The sequence below is a fragment of the Salmo salar genome, chromosome 18 (assembly GCF_965601325.2).
Source record: "Salmo salar chromosome 18, fSalSal1, whole genome shotgun sequence".
Taxonomy (NCBI): domain Eukaryota; kingdom Metazoa; phylum Chordata; class Actinopteri; order Salmoniformes; family Salmonidae; genus Salmo; species Salmo salar.
Window position 1 is genome coordinate 33,307,578 of NC_138308.1, and position 19,923 is coordinate 33,327,500.

At 47.1% G+C, this 19,923-nt stretch overlaps 2 protein-coding genes across 5 annotated transcripts in view; both read right to left on the reverse strand.

Moving 5' to 3' along the window:
* The window catches only part of LOC106593393 (tRNA (guanosine(18)-2'-O)-methyltransferase TARBP1), a 38,566-nt gene extending 36,481 nt beyond the window's left edge, over positions 1–2,085 (reverse strand). For 2 of the 3 annotated variants that reach the window (XR_014381372.1, XM_082964900.1), the window contains exons 1-4: positions 1,028–2,085; positions 771–874; positions 590–659; positions 299–447 (exon numbers count right to left, since the gene is read on the reverse strand). Coding sequence is in view for 1 of the 3 variants with exons in the window: in XM_082964900.1 (XP_082821026.1) it covers positions 299–447; positions 590–659; positions 771–874; positions 1,028–2,030 (1,326 nt within the window). In the remaining 2 variants the exon portion in view is untranslated. Of the gene's footprint in view, positions 1–298; positions 448–589; positions 660–770; positions 875–1,027 lie in introns of those variants that run through there. The other variant, XM_082964901.1, reaches the window with a different exon arrangement.
* Positions 2,086–6,008: 3,923 nt separating this feature from the next.
* LOC106613623 (FERM domain-containing protein 6) overlaps positions 6,009–19,923 on the reverse strand; it is a 35,622-nt gene continuing 21,707 nt past the window's right edge. For both annotated transcript variants that reach the window (XM_082964902.1, XM_045701042.2), the window contains exons 8-15: positions 17,693–17,848; positions 15,194–15,259; positions 12,943–13,011; positions 12,392–12,566; positions 11,331–11,639; positions 8,468–8,602; positions 7,645–7,715; positions 6,009–7,515 (exon numbers count right to left, since the gene is read on the reverse strand). In XM_082964902.1, the coding sequence (XP_082821028.1) occupies positions 7,213–7,515; positions 7,645–7,715; positions 8,468–8,602; positions 11,331–11,639; positions 12,392–12,566; positions 12,943–13,011; positions 15,194–15,259; positions 17,693–17,848 (1,284 nt within the window). In that variant the 3' untranslated portion in view covers positions 6,009–7,212. The remainder of the gene's footprint in view (positions 7,516–7,644; positions 7,716–8,467; positions 8,603–11,330; positions 11,640–12,391; positions 12,567–12,942; positions 13,012–15,193; positions 15,260–17,692; positions 17,849–19,923) is intronic.

Here is a 19,923-nt window from a genome sequence, read left to right on the forward strand (position 1 = left end):
ACAAACAGAACAACGACCGCAAACCCACCACTACTGAAAAGGAAGTGGCTGACTATTGGACAGTACATTCCCAATCTGTCCCTCATACCATCACGCTCACCTAATCATCCCCCTCCTCTCCCCTGTAACTATTCTCTAGGTCGCTGCTGTAAATGACAATGTGTTCTTATCAACTTCCCTGGTAAAATAAGGGTTCAATAAATAAAATAAACAAACTAATAACAAAGAAAAGGGAAAAAATAGAATGAGGTCAGTCTGGGTTGATGTTCTAACACTGACTGACAACTGTACCAGGTACCTGTGAGAAGGCCTGGGCGAAGGCAGGGCGTCGGAGCACCTGGAGTTCCAGCAGGTGATCCACTCCCTCTCTCATGACGGACTTGTTCTCACTGTGGAACATACGCTGGTACACACCCAGCAGCCATGACGGGTGGAACAGACTGACGCCTGACAGAAGACAGATGGACGATTGGTAGGCAGTATTTAGCAGGATTTAAAAGGTTTGGGTTGTCACCTTATGGTAGACAGACAGACAGACAGACAGACAGACAGACAGACAGACAGACAGACAGACAGACAGACAGATCACCTTGACAATCATTCGCTGCTGTTTGGATCAATGTATGGATTCTGTTGAGCACAGGGCGGACCACATGAATCTACACAACACAGAGGAAAGGAAATAGCTCTTTATAATGGTGTTAGAAATGCATGTATAATGCATTATGAAGAGGGCTTCTATAGCAAGTCTTATTCATATTATACCTTACCTGGTTCTCCTCCAGTGTCTCCATAATCAAGGCATAGTCCTCCCAGAACTCTCTGAGCAGCTTGCTTCTGTCTGGGGCCCATCTGAATATGATCTCCTCATTATCTGCAAAGGACTCACATAGTTACAATTAGGTTCAACGATACAATTTTAGAGACTTGAGTATTATTCTGTATAGTGAAGAACATGTTTTCATATGGGTAATATTATAATCAAGCTTGTCTGTCTGAATGTCAGTCACATGTATCAGCATCTTACCTTCACTTGACACTGAACTGCTTGGAAACTCAAGCGCCTCATCCTCTGACAGAGCGACACACCTTTTCAGCAGGTACAACGCTCGCTTCCGGGATACGTTGTCTTTGTGCGTCAGTCCATCTTGTAGAATCCTCCAGAACTGCAGAGATCTACGAGGGTCAGGTCGAGTATAGCTCAGACTTTGAGGAAGGGTGTGTTGCTGTAGTTTAGCCGGAGAGAAGAGATAGTCCGAGAGAGCTGTTAAACACAGCAAAGTGCGTTCTGTCACCACAGGTGAGGTTGTGTTTGAGCTGTCACTCTTGTGCCAGCTACACAAATCCTGTAAAATGAACTGGAGTGTACTCGCTATCCTATCCTCGCTGTAGCAGTTGAGGAGAGTGAAAATAAGCCGAACGGTGATTTTGGAGACCAGAGCATCCGATAACGTCTTGATACAGGACAGGGCAGATGAGAGGATCGACGTGGTCAATTCTTCGTTGGATGAGAGAGTGGGTAGGATGACTGACATGGCTTCGATAGCCACGTCGATACCCAGCCGCCCCTCACCCTGGCCGGGAAGCTCTTCCTCTGTCTCCCCGTCTGGCAGCTGGAAGGATGGCAGGACAGTGCGGGCGACTCGCCCAGAAACTGCCGTGTCACACAGGGTGTTGATGCAGACAGAAAGAAGCCTGCACACAGCGTTGGTGATTTCAGCTCTTCCATCTTGCACACTTTTACCTTTGCATGCCCCGTCTCCGTCAGAGACTTTCAAGAGAAGTGGTAAACATTGTGTCCAAATGATCGATTCAACTTTTCGTAGAAAGAGGTCTCTTTTTGCAGTTGAAAAGGCAACTTTGTCGCCATCGTCAGACTGGGGTAGTTTACCAATTCCATCAATAAACGTTGTCAGTGCCTCTACTCTTTCTGTGTCCGGCCACGAGTCAGTTGGCCAGCACAACATGTTAAACAAAGTATCCGGATCATGGCAACTTGATAAAAGGGCATTGATTAAAATAGAAGACATTTCAAAAGCCTACTTCAATGTGTTCACAGAGATTCACACATGACCTCGTGTTTCTTGTCGGTATGTAAACTTCCTGATACGTCACTCACCATGGCCAAACACAACTCTCGCGAGAGAAATACATTTACAGCAACCCAAAGCTTCAAACTCGCCCTACTGTACCATATTTGCAAATATGTATATAAATACATGTGGCTCACTTAACCTGAGAAGGAATTATTGTACTCTATACAACTCTCTATTACCTGCAAGTGGAAAATGTTATTTTTTATTTCAAACATCCCTAATCTGAGACAGACCCCCACCACTCACATGTAACCTTTATTTAACTAGGCAAGTCAGTTAAGAACACATTCTATTTACAGTGACAGCCTACCCCGACAAACCCTACCCCGGGCCAACCCTACCCCGGCCAACCCTACCCCGGGCCAACACTACCCCGGCCATACTACCCCGGCCAAACCCAGACGACACTGGGCCAATTGTGCGCCGCCCTTTGGGACTCCCAATCACGGCCGGACGTGACACAGCCTGGATTCAAACCAGGTACTGCAGTGATGCCTCTAGCACTGAGATGTAGTGCCTTAGACCACTGCGTCACTCAGGAACCCAAAATAATTATTGTCAGATACAAAATCTTTCCCCCTCTCTTTCTCTCGCTCTATTAATGGCAGGTGCACTTGGTGCAACATGCAAGACATCAGACTGATTGTGTTGGGTGGTTGAGACAGGACATCAGACTGATTGTGTTGGGTGGTTGAGACAGGACATCAGACTGATTGTGTTGGGTGGTTGAGGCAGGACAGTCAGACTGATTGTGTTGGGTGGTTGAGGCAGGACATCAGACTGATTGTGTTGGGTGGTTGAGGCAGGACAGTCAGACTGATTGTGTTGGGTGGTTGAGGCAGGACATCAGACTGATTGTGTTGGGTGGTTGAGGCAGGACAGTCAGACTGATTGTGTTGGGTGGTTGAGGCAGGACAGTCAGACTGATTGTGTTGGGTGGTTGAGGCAGGACATCAGACTGATTGTGTTGGGTGGTTGAGACAGGACATCAGACTGATTGTGTTGGGTGGTTGAGGCAGGACATCAGACTGATTGTGTTGGGTGGTTGAGACAGGACATCAGACTGATTGTGTTGGGTGGTTGAGGCAGGACAGTCAGACTGATTGTGTTGGGTGGTTGAGACAGGACATCAGACTGATTGTGTTGGGTGGTTGAGACAGGACATCAGACTGATTGTGTTGGGTGGTTGAGGCAGGACAGTCAGACTGATTGTGTTGGGTGGTTGAGACAGGACATCAGACTGATTGTGTTGGGTGGTTGAGGCAGGACATCAGACTGATTGTGTTGGGTGGTTGAGGCAGGACAGACTGATTGTGTTGGGTGGTTGAGGCAGGACAGTCAGACTGATTGTGTTGGGTGGTTGAGGCAGGACAGTCAGACTGATTGTGTTGGGTGGTTGAGGCAGGACATCAGACTGATTGTGTTGGGTGGTTGAGACAGGACATCAGACTGATTGTGTTGGGTGGTTGAGACAGGACATCAGACTGATTGTGTTGGGTGGTTGAGACAGGACATCAGACTGATTGTGTTGGGTGGTTGAGACAGGACATCAGACTGATTGTGTTGGGTGGTTGAGACAGGACATCAGACTGATTGTGTTGGGTGGTTGAGGCAGGACAGTCAGACTGATTGTGTTGGGTGGTTGAGACAGGACATCAGACTGATTGTGTTGGGTGGTTGAGGCAGGACAGTCAGACTGATTGTGTTGGGTGGTTGAGACAGGACATCAGACTGATTGTGTTGGGTGGTTGAGACAGGACATCAGACTGATTGTGTTGGGTGGTTGAGACAGGACATCAGACTGATTGTGTTGGGTGGTTGAGGCAGGACATCAGACTGATTGTGTTGGGTGGTTGAGGCAGGACATCAGACTGATTGTGTTGGGTGGTTGAGGCAGGACATCAGACTGATTGTGTTGGGTGGTTGAGACAGGACATCAGACTGATTGTGTTGGGTGGTTGAGACAGGACATCAGACTGATTGTGTTGGGTGGTTGGGACAGGACATCAGACTGATTGTGTTGGGTGGTTGAGGCAGGACAGTCAGACTGATTGTGTTGGGTGGTTGAGGCAGGACATCAGACTGATTGTGTTGGGTGGTTGAGACAGGACATCAGACTGATTGTGTTGGGTGGTTGAGGCAGGACAGTCAGACTGATTGTGTTGGGTGGTTGAGACAGGACATCAGACTGATTGTGTTGGGTGGTTGAGACAGGACATCAGACTGATTGTGTTGGGTGGTTGAGACAGGACATCAGACTGATTGTGTTGGGTGGTTGAGGCAGGACATCAGACTGATTGTGTTGGGTGGTTGAGACAGGACATCAGACTGATTGTGTTGGGTGGTTGAGACAGGACATCAGACTGATTGTGTTGGGTGGTTGAGGCAGGACATCAGACTGATTGTGTTGGGTGGTTGAGACAGGACATCAGACTGATTGTGTTGGGTGGTTGAGACAGGACAGTCAGACTGATTGTGTTGGGTGGTTGAGACAGGACATCAGACTGATTGTGTTGGGTGGTTGAGGCAGGACATCAGACTGATTGTGTTGGGTGGTTGAGGCAGGACAGTCAGACTGATTGTGTTGGGTGGTTGAGACAGGACATCAGACTGATTGTGTTGGGTGGTTGAGGCAGGACATCAGACTGATTGTGTTGGGTGGTTGAGGCAGGACATCAGACTGATTGTGTTGGGTGGTTGAGACAGGACATCAGACTGATTGTGTTGGGTGGTTGAGACAGGACATCAGACTGATTGTGTTGGGTGGTTGAGGCAGGACATCAGACTGATTGTGTTGGGTGGTTGAGGCAGGACAGTCAGACTGATTGTGTTGGGTGGTTGAGACAGGACAGTCAGACTGATTGTGTTGGGTGGTTGAGGCAGGACATCAGACTGATTGTGTTGGGTGGTTGAGAGGAAGGGCAATTTCAGGAGTAGCAGTAAATGCATGGGTCACATATGAAGCTCATGTGATCTGTTGAGATTCAGTGGATCAGGAGATACTTTTCAGCATCAATGCATATAACAATATACACCAATAGAACACACACCAACAGCATTAACCAGTAGACACCAATAGATTGCACCAATAGACACCACTATAACTCACCTGTTGTATTTGTTTCTACTATCAATCACTACAATAGTTGTGCCTTTCATTGGAAGGAGAGTGTTCTTGAGCAAATCAACAAAAACATTCAAAAACTGGCAAATAAAGTGGAGAAATAATGTCACTATTTCCTTGGACCAGTATTAAGACCATAGACCAGTGACGTTCAGACTTTTTCAGCGGGAACCCCATTTTTTCTGCCAGAATTTCTGGGGACCAAATTTTTTTCAATTATTTCCTAATGACATCACCCCATGCCAAATATAATTTCAAACTCATGACCTTAAAATCAGTACATTAGATTTTTACATCAAATAACCTTCAATTCATAACATTAAATACATTTCATCAAATAACATTTTCTAAATATCTCTGAAAAACGTTCTATATTGTCCCATACAATAATCCATACTCTTAAATGTTTGTTTGGCGACCCCACTGCAGTTCCCCCTCAACCCCACTAGGGGTCGCAACCGACTGAATACCACTGCCATAGACTGTAATGTATCAAAATAAAGAGATCATAACCTCGTCAGATCAGGATTCTGGCTTATTGTATCTAATCCAAAGTGCACCAGTTACACACTATAGTAACAAAGAGGTAACGGACCAATATAGGAGGTAACATGTGTATTGTTAGATAATACAGCACCGTAGGAGCTAGGAACACAAGCATTTTACTACACCCGCAATAACATCTGCTAAATATGTGTATGTGACCAATAACATCTGCTAAATATGTGTATGTGACCAATAAAATTTGATTTGACCCCAATATGTGCGTTGAGCAACGTACAGAGAGATTCTTTGTCATTGCTTTATTTATATAATCATTCCAGTGTATGCATGAAGACAGAAATAGTTCATAATAATGTGCTGCTCTACTTAGAAAGTAAAAACGTATTAGTATAGAAAGAAAACATTTGGAAATATATTTAATAGAAAGGTAGTTTGACACAGGAGTGAATGTAATATTGACAAACAGTCCAGGCATGTTGAACTGTTTTTTACAATGACATTTTTTGTGTTTTGTATAAAAAAAACAAGGACAATACATTATTGCAGCTATAGCAGACTTGTAATATCATAAAATATTATCGCGACAAAATACACAATCGTGTATGTGTGATTTCAGAGCATTCTTTTTTTAGACAAACTGACATACAAGGGAAACAAATGCAAAACATAAGACTAAAAATGCTGTTGGTTATTTTTAATAATGTAATGATGATACATTTAAATGTACACAGGATGTCAACGTGCAGTAAAGTCCTTTGCTCTTCACAACAGACCATAAAGTACTTCTGAAGATACTCCTGGTTCAAACTATGCCACGATTCACAAACACCAATTAAGAAACTAACTAACTGAAGAAATGCAATGTTCACCCCTATTTACATACAGCTGTGTATAATTTACAGCTATTGTTATGGTTATAATGTGTTAGTACCTCAAAGTAAAAAATATAGTAAAATAGTTGAAAATATGTACAAAGTATCTACAAACGGTAAACAGAAATAGTGTCAAACATGTTCAATAAATATGTAGATTATGGTCTGTATTGGGATGATTATTGAAGGCAATGGCCTCCTTCCGTTTCACAATGAATGCTACCAATACCAATCAACGTCAGACTTGTTCTCTCCTCTTAAAGGTCCATGAAGTCCTCCAACATCTCTGTGCAGTCTCTCCCCTGTATCTGACTCATACAGTAGAGCACAGGCTTGAAGAGGCCATCCATGGTCTTTGATGGAACCAGGCCAGCACAGTACAGTTCGGCAAGGCCTGGTTCAGTAGTGTGAAAAGGGTATTGGTGTTGACAGAACGGTATCGGTGCTCCTTGATGTAACCAGGCCAGTTCTGTTCGGCCGGTAGTGTAAAAACATTACATTCTACAGTTAGAACTCTCGCTGCATGCAGCCACTCCCCTGTATCCCACAGTTTCATTGGAGGGGGATGTAGGTAGAGAATAGGTCTTGAAGAAGGACATTGGTCCTCTGTGTTGTTCTACAGTATAAACTCCAACAGCTGTTCGTCTCCCAGTAGATCCAGGGACAGGCAGTTCATAGACCTGTGTCCATAGAAGGTGCCCTTAGCCGGGCAGTGGAGGGGGAGGTAGTAGCCCCCGTTGTTACACCCTGGGGGGCTCTTAGCGTTACTCTGGGAGTCCGGGAGGGGCAGGCCAAAGGTGTAGCTGTGGGAGGAGTCAGGGGGTAGAGTCGTGCCGAGGGGGGCGGTAGGGGGGAAGAGGCGAACGTCATCCAGACTCTGGCTGTGGCGGTCCACGCAATGGGATCTTGACTTCAGGATCTGCAATACAGAGAGAGAGAAAGAGAGAGAGTGAGTTTATGAAAGTAATAAGAGATAGAAGGTGAGGAAACATGGAGTATCCTGAGAAAGGAGGAGGAGGAAGATCGAGGAGGAAGATAGGGGTCTCACCTGTCCCAGGGTATCTTTGCTGCGTAGTGTCACCAGGTCTTCATCTCTGTCTACCTGATCCCCATTGAATCCTGTTAAAATGACATCACTGTAGTCAGAGGCAGGTATTTGGACTCCATTTTACACTCACATTTCATTTCAGGAATGCAAGAATCTGAAATAATATATCATTCCCAGGCCACTAGGTGGCACATGAGACTCAATTGTAATGTTCTTTATGAACAAAATCTCATCTCCGCTAAAGTCTCAGTACAACTAGTTAAACTAGTAGCAGTAGTTCTTCCCACAGATATATATATATATATGGAACATATGCAAGTTTTGGTAGTACGTTATTCAAAACAATTCTCTAATGTCCTATATGTTGTCAGTTATTAAAATACTTACAATATAATGTGATAAGAACTCATATAGCTTACAACCTCACTCACCTTCAGAATGAGTCTCTGAGGTGAGCACGGGACAATCAACCTCACTCACCTTCACAATGAATCTCTGAGGTGAGCACGGGACAATCAACCTCACTCACCTTCACAATGAATCTCTGAGGTGAGCACGGGACAATCAACCTCACTCACCTTCACAATGAGTCTCTGAGGTGAGCACGGGACAATCAACCTCACTCACCTTCACAATGAATCTCTGAGGTGAGCACGGGACAATCAACCTCACTCACCTTCACAATGAATCTCTGAGGTGAGCACGGGACAATCAACCTCACTCACCTTCACAATGAATCTCTGAGGTGAGCACGGGACAATCAACCTCACTCACCTTCACAATGAATCTCTGAGGTGAGCACGGGACAATCAACCTCACTCACCTTCACAATGAGTCTCTGAGGTGAGCACGGGACAATCAACTGACACGCCCTCAATCAGCTCAGCCAATCTCAGCATTTCCTCTGGGTCATCCACGGAAACCTCTCCTGGACTGTCCACACTGGCCTGCTGGGTCTCTGGAGAGGAGAAGCAGAATACTTAGTGGAATTACTACTTTTGAATGAACGATCGATGTGTCCAGTAGTATTCCACTTAGAATGAAGCGATATACACAACAGGTGACATCAATAAAGGATCATAGCTTTCACTGTGATTCACCTGGTCAGTCTATGTGATGGAAAGAGTATTCAGAACAGAGGAATGAATCCATAAATAAAACTGTCTTTGTTCTAACAACCACACTAACATACATGTAGAATTAAGCAAAGTAGTTGTCAAGCATTGTAAGTGGTATTCTAGTGTGGATATTGGAACGCAGCCACAGTTAACTGAACATGGAGTATTTACTCTAAACCGCAGGTAGTGTGTGTGTGTGTGTGTGTGTGTGTGTGTGTGTGTGTGTGTGTGTGTGTGTGTGTGTGTTGAGTAACAGGGCAGCAGACCATAAACAGGTCATTCTGTGGGCTGTGGGAGGACGGGAGTAAAACATCTTTGCATAATCTTTATCTTTAAAACTTTTGAGAAGATAAGACAGATGAATGCCAGTAACATACTTCCTGAACACTGAATTCCTGAACACTGACAAATCATGTTGTTGCTCCACTTTTGATGACTCAAAGTAACATGGCAGATTTTCTACACCCATCTTTATGCTGAGTGATTGAGACTAGTAGGGTGTCCAATCAAAAAAAACTATGTTAATTGTGTAGATAATCCTCTGAGAAAACCAATGGTTCTAACCTCATGTCAATCATAATCCGTTCCAAACTTATTGGAGTTTTTACCCTTGTAGGATGGTCAAGATCAGGGCGACTAAATCAATGGAGGCCAGAGAAGAAAACGTGGTCATAAATCAGGAGAATAGCATCGTGTCAAAATTAAGACCCACAGACAGGCTCACCGCTGAACTCTACAGACAGGCTCACCGCTGAACTCTACAGACAGGCTCACCGCTGAACTCTACAGACAGGCTCACCGCTGAACTCTACAGACAGGCTCACCGCTGAACTCTACAGACAGGCTCACCGCTGAACTCTACAGACAGGCTCACCGCTGAACTCTACAGACAGGCTCACCGCTGAACTCTACAGACAGGCTCACCGCTGAACTCTACAGACAGGCTCACCGCTGAACTCTACAGACAGGCTCACCGCTGAACTCTACAGACAGGCTCACCGCTGAACTCTACAGACAGGCTCACCGCTGAACTCTACAGACAGGCTCACCGCTGAACTCTACAGACAGGCTCACCGCTGAACTCTACAGACAGGCTCACCGCTGAACTCTACAGACAGGCTCACCGCTGAACTCTACAGACAGGCTCACCGCTGAACTCTACAGACAGGCTCACCGCTGAACTCTACAGACAGGCTCACCGCTGAACTCTACAGACAGGCTCACCGCTGAACTCTACAGACAGGCTCACCGCTGAACTCTACAGACAGGCTCACCGCTGAACTCTACAGACAGGCTCACCGCTGAACTCTACAGACAGGCTCACCGCTGAACTCTACAGACAGGCTCACCGCTGAACTCTACAGACAGGCTCACCGCTGAACTCTACAGACAGGCTCACCGCTGAACTCTACAGACAGGCTCACCGCTGAACTCTACAGACAGGCTCACCGCTGAACTCTACAGACAGGCTCACCGCTGAACTCTACAGACAGGCTCACCGCTGAACTCTACAGACAGGCTCACCGCTGAACTCTACAGACAGGCTCACCGCTGAACTCTACAGACAGGCTCACCGCTGAACTTGTCATCTTTCTTCTCAAATCCAGAGGACATAAAACAATATAGAGGTAAGATAGATATCGATTTTGAGACATGACATGTAGTATTTTACTATACACTGTTCATATTAAATGTTAAGTTCCTGTTCGTTTTGAAAGATTGATCAGAAAAACAAGAGTATCTGTGAAATGTGAAAGGAACATTTATTTCAGCTCATGATGTTAATTGTGCTTTTGGTGACCTGCAGAAACAACATTGCAGACAACCACCACAACAGAAAGCTGCACCGCTCTGTCAGAGCTCAGGCTCATTGTTGGATGCATTAGGTCACACAATCCAACATGTTGGGTATACTGTTAATAATATGAATGATACATTAGAGAAAGGAATCCAACATGTTGGGTATACTGTTAATAATATGAATGATACATTAGAGAAAGGAATCCAACATGTTGGGTATACTGTTAATAATATGAATGATACATTAGAGAAAGGAATCCAACATGTTGGGTATACTGTTAATAATATGAACGATACGTTAGAGAAAGGAATCCAACATGTTGGGTATACTGTTAATAATATGAATGATACATTAGAGAAAGGAATCCAACATGTTGGGTATACTGTTAATAATATGAATGATACATTAGAGAAAGACCCCACTGAACCATTCAGAACACGAAGAATCATATTTGTCTTGGTCAAATGTATTTCATAACACAAGGAAGTTAAATTTCATCACAAAAGCTTCTTTTCACCCACTCCGGGTAGAGTGGATGGACACCATACATTGTGTAGGAGTGAGACCGCCTGACCTAAGACAATGGATCAAGCTGCATCAGATGCACACTATCAGACTGCCACTTTCTGTCTGTCTGTCTGTCTGTCTGTCTCTCACACACACACACACACACACACACACACACACACACACACACACACACACACACACACACACACACACACACACACGCTTCGACTGATACCTTAAACTCTAACCTCTCTCACCTTCTTCCTGCCACTCCTCTTCATCAGTGCGTGCTTTGCTGCCCGTGTCCACGCCCGAAGTGTGAGAACTCCCGTGACTCGCTGCCGAACTGAAACACTTCTCCATCCTCTTCCTCAGCCCAGTCTCCTCCTCCATGGATGCCATCTCCATGGAGATGCTGCTGTGCTGCCGTGTCGCATCACGATCTGCCTCGATGCCCGAGCTGGAGGTAGAGTGTCGGGACAGGCCGGGGCTGCCCCCCTCGCTGCCCCCTGGAGGGTCTAGATCCAGGTCATCACTGATGTATGACTCCCTGTAGCGCTTCTTCTCTGGAGGGGGACAGAGAGGGGAGGAGGACAGAGAGGGGAGGAGGACAGAGAGGGGAGGAGGACAGAGAGGGGAGGAGGACAGAGAGGGGAGGGGGACAGAGAGGGGAGGAGGACAGAGAGGGGAGGAGGACAGAGAGGGGAGGGGGACAGAGAGGGGAGGGGGACAGAGAGGGGAGGAGGACAGAGAGGGGAGGGGGACAGAGAGGGGAGGAGGACAGAGAGGGGAGGAGGACAGAGAGGGGAGGGGGACAGAGAGGGGAGGAGGACAGAGAGGGGAGGAGGACAGAGAGGGGAGGGGGACAGAGAGGGGAGGGGGACAGAGAGGGGAGGAGGACAGAGAGGGGAGGAGGACAGAGAGGGGAGGGGGACAGAGAGGGGAGGGGGACAGAGAGGGGAGGAGGACAGAGAGGGGAGGGGGACAGAGAGGGGAGGGGGACAGAGAGGGGAGGGGGACAGAGAGGGGAGGAGGACAGAGAGGGGAGGAGGACAGAGAGGGGAGGGGGACAGAGAGGGGAGGATGTTCAAATTAAGCCATTAATTCACAGAGGAGAGAATAGAGGAGAGGAGAGAATAGAGGAGAGGTGAAGAGAGGAGAAACACTGTGGAAATTTGGCTTCAAACAGATTAAAATGTAAATGCAATCAAGAACATTAGTTATCATGTTACTCCATAGATAACCATTCGACCTCATCTCTAATCACTCTGAAACACATGACCCTCCTCTCTCTCTCCCTCCCTCCCTCCCCACTCACCCTCGCTGTCCTCCAGCTGTCGGAGGTGTTTGAGGGCAGGCTGGAGACTGAGGTAGAGTCGGTGGCTGTTGCTGAGGTGCAGGAGGAGGTGGCGCGAGCAGAACGGAGACCCAGTGTAGTAGACCAGCTTCCTGGCCGACGGCAGACCATCTGGCTGGATCTCAAATTTCTTCCCCTGAAGGAACAGGAGAAGGGAGGGCAACATGATGACATTATTTATTGATTTATTTGACCAGGTAGATTAAGTAAGAACACTAGGCGGCAGGTAGCCTAGCGGTTAAGAGCAGATTAAAATGTCAATGTAAAATGTAACCCTGAGGACAGGAGGACATGGTGGAATCCTACACAGCTCAGTGTAATTAAAACCCTCATTAAATAATCATTCTAATACCACTTCATTTAAAAGACAATGGGAAGATAAGAGCATGGCGTTAGTAAGGCCAAAGCTGTGGGTTCAATTCCCACCAGGATCACATACACCTCCACTAACAATGCATGCACTCACTGTACAGGAAGTCACTTTACATATGTTAATATAAAGTGGAGGGTACCAGGAAGGTGAGTCGTCCCACGTTGGACCATGGGAAATCATAGAGAAGCTGGCGGATGTTGTCCGCCTCCTGAGGAAATGACACACACATTAAAGACAAAAGACATTGGTTACACTTCCATTGAAGGGTTTATTAGTAGCTTATATGGACAGTGAATCATTAGTTCATATGTAGTAAATCATTAATAAACAGTTTTAAAGTATGAACCAAATTCATTGGGTCAAAATCATCTTTTTGGTGTTTTGCCAAATAGTGAGCTTCTGTGGTGTCAAAGGGCTGGTCTTCGTGAGCATTTTGAGAGATTCATACTTTATTCACAAGTCCAGATTGTATCATGTAAAAGGTTTTAAAGAAAACATTACAGGTTTGGCTTGACAGGAAGATGTACAATCCAACATGTGTTTCTCTCCTTTTTCAGTGGACCATCTGGACCTTGTTTAGACCAAGAGACCTGATAGGTCCTCACAGTCTCTCACCTCACACACCACATCACCTCACCTCACACACACCACCTCACCTCACCCCTCACCTCACCCACCACCTCACCTCACCCACCACCTCACCTCACCCACCACCTCAAACACCACACCACCTCACCTCCACCCCACCACCTCAAACACCACACCACCTCAAACACCACACCACCTCACCTCACACACCACCTCACCTACCATCTCACCTCACACACCACCTTACCACACCACCTCACACACCATCTCACCCCACACAACCTCACCTCACACACCCACACCCACCACCCACATACCATGTCACACCACCTCACCACAGTCTAGTGGGCATGGAATCACATCAACCCCCCTAAATCACTACAGACCCCAGACCCCTAACTAATCCTCCCAGAGGTGTGTGTGTGTGTGTGTGTGTGTGTGTGTGTGTGTGTGTGTGTGTGTGTGTGTGTGTGTGTGTGTGTGTGTGTGTGTGTGTGTGTGTGTGTGTGTGTGTGTGTGTCTAATCCTCCCAGATGGCCTCTGACGGACAAATCAAAAGGCTGAGGTGGGATGGCCCCCAGCCCATGGTTTTATCCTAAATGGCACCCTATTCCCTACATAGTGCACTACTACCTATAAGGCTCTGGTCAAAAGTAGTGCACTATATAGGGAATAGGGTGTCATTTGGACTCAGCCATGCAATGTTTTACTGCTGTTTCTGGATAACCTACACATTCCTCACATGGTTGATGTAGAGGGCATAGTAAGAGGAGGCAGATTCACTCTGACGCACACATGGACAGACGTAGACAGATGGTACACATATCCTCAAACACAGCAACATTAACCCCCCACACACACACGTAGACAGATGGTACACATATCCTCAAACACAGCAACATTAACCCCACACACACACACACGTAGACAGATGGTACACATATCCTCAAACACAGCAACATTAACCCCCACACACACACGTAGACAGATGGTACACATATCCTCAAACACAGCAACATTAACCCCCCACACACACATGTAGACAGATGGTACACATATCCTCAAACACATCAACATTAACCCCCCACACACACACGTAGACAGATGGTACACATATCCTCAAACACATCAACATTAACCCCCCACACACACACGTAGACAGATGGTACACATATCCTCAAACACATCAACATTAACCCCCCACACACACACACGTAGACAGATGGTACACATATCCTCAAACACAGCAACATTAACCCCCCACACACACACGTAGACAGATGGTACACATATCCTCAAACACAGCAACATTAACCCCCCACACACACACGTAGACAGATGGGACACATATCCTCAAACACATCAACATTAACCCCCCACACACACACGTAGACAGATGGTACACATATCCTCAAACACAGCAACATTAACCCCCCACACACACACACGTAGACAGATGGTACACATATCCTCAAACACATCAACATTAACCCCCCACACACACACGTAGACAGATGGTACACATATCCTCAAACACATCAACATTAACCCCCCACACACACACACGTAGACAGATGGTACACATATCCTCAAACACATCAACATTAACCCCCCACACACACACACACGTAGACAGATGGTACACATATCCTCAAACACAGCAACATTAACCCCACACGTAGACAGATGGTACACATATCCTCAAACACAGCAACATTAACCCCCCACACACACACGTAGACAGATGGGACACATATCCTCAAACACAGCAACATTAACCCCCCCCACACACACACACACACCTGATAAAGCTGCATTCCTCTGAGGGTCAGCCCCAGCAGAGCTGTGCCTCTCTCTTCTTTCTTGTCCTGAGAGACAGAAGGATTGAAGAAGGAGAATGAAGTGTCAGTCAAGCATCTGAGCCCCCCAAGATAACAGGCAATCCCACAGCCATATAACCCCCTACCCACAGCCATATAACCCCCTACCCACAGCCATATAACCCCCTACCCACAGCCATATAACCCCTACCCACAGCCATATAACCCCTACCCACAGCCATATAACCCCTACCCACAGCCATATAACCCCCTACCCACAGGCATATAACCCCTACCCACAGCCATATAACCTCCTACCCACAGGTATATAACCCCTACCCACAGCCATATAACCCCCTACCCACAGCCATATAAACCCCTACCCACAGCCATATAACCCCCTACCCACAGCCATATAACCCCCTACCCACAGCCATATAAACCCCTACCCACAGCCATATAAACTCCTACCCACAGGCATATAAACCCCTACCCACAGCCATATAACCCCCTACCCACAGCCATATAACCCCCTACCCACAGCCATATAACCCCCTACCCCTAGCCATATAACCCCCTACCCCTAGCCATATAACCCCCTACCCACAGCCATATAACCCCTCCCCCTACCAACAGCCATATAACCCCTCCCCCTACCAATAGCCATATAACCCCTCCCCCTACCAATAGCCATATAACCCCTACCCCTACCCATAGCCATATAACCCCTACCCCTACCCATAGCCATATAACCCACAGCCATAGCCATATAACCCCAACCCACAGCCACAGCCATATAACCCCCTCCCCACAGCCATATAACCCCCTCCCCACAGCCATATAACCCCCTACCCACAGCCATATAACCCCCTACCCACAGCCATATAACCCCCTACCCACAGCCATATAACCCCCTACCCACAGCCATATAACCCCCTACCCCTAGCCATATAACCCCCTACCCCTAGCCATATAACCCCCTACCCATAGCCATATAACCCCTACCCCTACCCATAGCCATATAACCCACAGCCATAGCCATATAACCCCAACCCACAGCCACAGCCATATAACCCCCTCCCCACAGCCATATAACCCCCTCCCCACAGCCATATAACCCCCTACCCACAGCCATATAACCCCCTACCCACAGCCATATAACCCCCTACCCACAGCCATATAACCCCCTACCCACAGCCATATAACCCCCTACCCCTAGCCATATAACCCCCTACCCCTAGCCATATAACCCCCTACCCAGAGCCATATAACCCCTCCCCCTACCAACAGCCATATAACCCCTCCCCCTACCAATAGCCATATAACCCCTCCCCCTACCAATAGCCATATAACCCCTACCCCTACCAATAGCCATATATAATCCCTACCCATAGCCATATAACCCACAGCCATAGCCATATAACCCCAACCCACAGCCACAGCCATATAACCCCCTCCCCACAGCCATATAACCCCCTCCCCACAGCCATATAACCCCCTCCCCACAGCCATATAACCCCCTCCCCACACCCATATAACCCCTACCCATATAACCCACAGCCATAGCCATATAACCCCAACCCACAGCCATATAACCCCCTCCCCACAGCCATATAACCCCCTACCCACAGCCATATAACCCCCTCCCCACAGCCATATAACCCCCTACCCACAGCCATATAACCCCCTACCCACAGCCATATAACCCCTACCCATATAACCCCAACCCACAGCCATATAACCCCAACCCACAGCCATATAACCCCAACCCACAGCCATATAACCCCAACCCACAGCCATATAACCCCACCCACAGCCATATAACCTCAACCCACAACCTAACCCCTCCCCACTCCTCCACTGGGAACATTTGATGAACCCCAAATGTCACCCTACTCCCCATTTAGTGCCCTCCTTTTAAAACAGGACCCATACAGCTCTGGTCTAAAGTAGTGCACTATACAGGGAATAGGGTACCATTTGGGAGGCAGACATTGGGCTGGACTCGGAAAACGCAGACGCAAATGGATGTACTGTATCAGCCTCTTAACTAATACACTCATACCACCCCCCCCCCCCCCCAAATAGGCCAACTGGATACATTTGTCTAAGTGTAACAATTCAAATATCTCTGTTTAAACGTCTGTCTGCAGTGGCTCTGTCCCATACACGTTGAAACTCCATGAAAACTATTTCAGTGATCGTTTGTGTACGTGTAGTGTTTTATGCTTTGGGCTATTGGCTAATTTTGAAAACACACAATAACTTTTGCTTGCTTCAGCCTAATAAATGTGGGCTGTGGACAAGGATTATCCAGTACAGCAAGAAGAGGATTTACCTCCCTCCTGAGTCTGGTTCCTCTCTAGGTATCTTCCTTTTAGGGAAGTTCTCCTGGCCACTGAGCTCCTGTCTCTGTTTGGTCTTTGGGGTCTTAAGACATTTGAATGATTGCTTCACTCTGCTATGAGATCTCTGACTGACCTTCTGTAGCCTGTAGAAGGTGACGGGGACGTCCTCGAGACGACAGGCCTCTTTGATGAAGTGGAGTACCGCATCACGTGGCGTCATGCCAAACAGCTCCTTGTGTACCTTGGGACCGTGACAGAGCAGGTAGTCCACCCCACGCTTCGCAACAATCTGAAGATAGAGAGTTAACAACACACATTGGTTAAATATTACTGTAGAACAGAGGTCTACAACCTTTTCGATTGTGAGAGCTACTTAAAAAAAATTATAATAACGTTGCGAGCTACTCTTTTTTTTTGAGCTTTCAAATAGGCACATTCTTCTCCTCTCCTCTACCCTGCAACTCTTCCCAGGGTCCGTGATGTGCAAGAGATGTGTTTTCTGCCAATATACCTAGTAAAATAATGGTTCATAGAATTATATTTAGTATTTTCTAGAATTTGGAATTTATTTAGTATTTTCTAGAATTTCCCGTTTTAGAAGAAAGTTCTTTGTTTCTGGCCTTTTTGAGCCTGTAATCGAACCCAAAAAATGCTGATGCTCCAGATACTCAACTAGTCTAAAGGCCAGTTTTATTGCTTCTTTAAATGAGCACAACAGTTTTCAGCTGTACTAACATAAATGCAAAATGGTTTTCTAATGACCAATTAGCCTTTTAAAATTATAAACTTGGATTAGCTAACACAACGTGCCATTGGAACACAGGAGTGATGGTTGCTGATAATGGGCCTCTGCAAGACTATATAGATATTCCATAAAAATGTGCCGTTTACAGCCACAATAGTCATTTACATCATTAACGATGTCTACACTGTATTTCTGATCAATTTGATGTTATTTTTAAATGGACAAAAAAAAAATTGCTTTTCTTTTAAAAACAGGGACATTTCTAAGTGACCCCAAACTTTTGAACGGTAGTGTAGATCTGTCAGGTAAGCCTACAAGACAGTTATCATTAGCATCTCTTACTGGCTACATACTGAGTTTTCACCAAACAGACAGACAGGGGCAATATTGCTGGAAATTAATTGGCAGATATTGTGTTACGTTTGGTTTTTCAAATCAATAGTATCTAACCAGGGATGGGATCATGTCAAAGTGGCTTTGATTGGATAGTAGCCAGGAGCTTTATGTTTACGACAGTTTGTATGGAACACGTGAAAAAATACATTACTTTTAGAATTGATTGGCGAGCTACTCATAGGTGGACTGCAAGCTACCAGCTCGCCATCAGCGGTGGAGAAAGTATCCAATTGTCATACTTAGTAAAAGTAAAGATACCCTAATAGAAAATGACTCAAGTAAAAGTAAGTCACCAAGTAAAAGTCTTTGGTTTTAAATGTAATTAAGTATAAAAAGTAAATTATACGAATCATTTCAAATTCCTTAAATTAAACAAACCAGACATAACTGACTTTCTGGCGGCGGGGCGCCGCGCCGGGGGGCGCCGCGCCGGGGGGGCGCCGCGCCGGGGGGGGCGCCGCGCCGGGGAGAGAGCGCCAGCAGCACGGGAGAGAGAGCGCCAGACAGACACGAGAGAGAGAGAGCGCCAGACAGACACGAGAGAGAGAGAGCGCCGCAGCACGGGGGAGAGCGCCGACAGCCAGAGAGAGAGAGAGCGCCAGACAGACACAGAGAGAGAGAGAGCGCCAGACAGACACAGAGAGAGAGAGAGCGCCAGACAGACACAGAGAGAGAGAGAGCGCCAGACAGACACAGAGAGAGAGAGAGCGCCAGACAGACACGGAGAGAGAGAGCGCCAGCAGCCGGGGGGGCGCAGACAGACACAGAGAGAGAGAGAGCGCCAGACAGACACAGAGAGAGAGAGAGCGCCAGACAGACACGGGGGAGAGCGCCAGCAGCACGGGGGAGAGCGCCAGACAGACACAGAGAGAGAGAGAGCGCCAGACAGACACAGAGAGAGAGAGAGCGCCAGACAGACACAGAGAGAGAGAGAGCGCCAGACAGACACAGAGAGAGAGAGAGCGCCAGCAGCACGGGGGAGAGCGCCGACAGCCAGAGAGAGAGAGCGCCAGACAGACACAGAGAGAGAGAGCGCCAGCGCCGGGGAGAGCGCCAGACACGGGAGAGAGCGCCAGCCAGAGAGCGCGACAGACACAGAGAGCGCGACAGACACAGAGAGCGCGACAGACACAGAGAGCGCGACAGACACAGAGAGCGCGCAGCCAGAGAGCGCGACAGACACAGAGAGCGCGCAGCCAGAGAGCGCGCAGCACGAGAGCGGA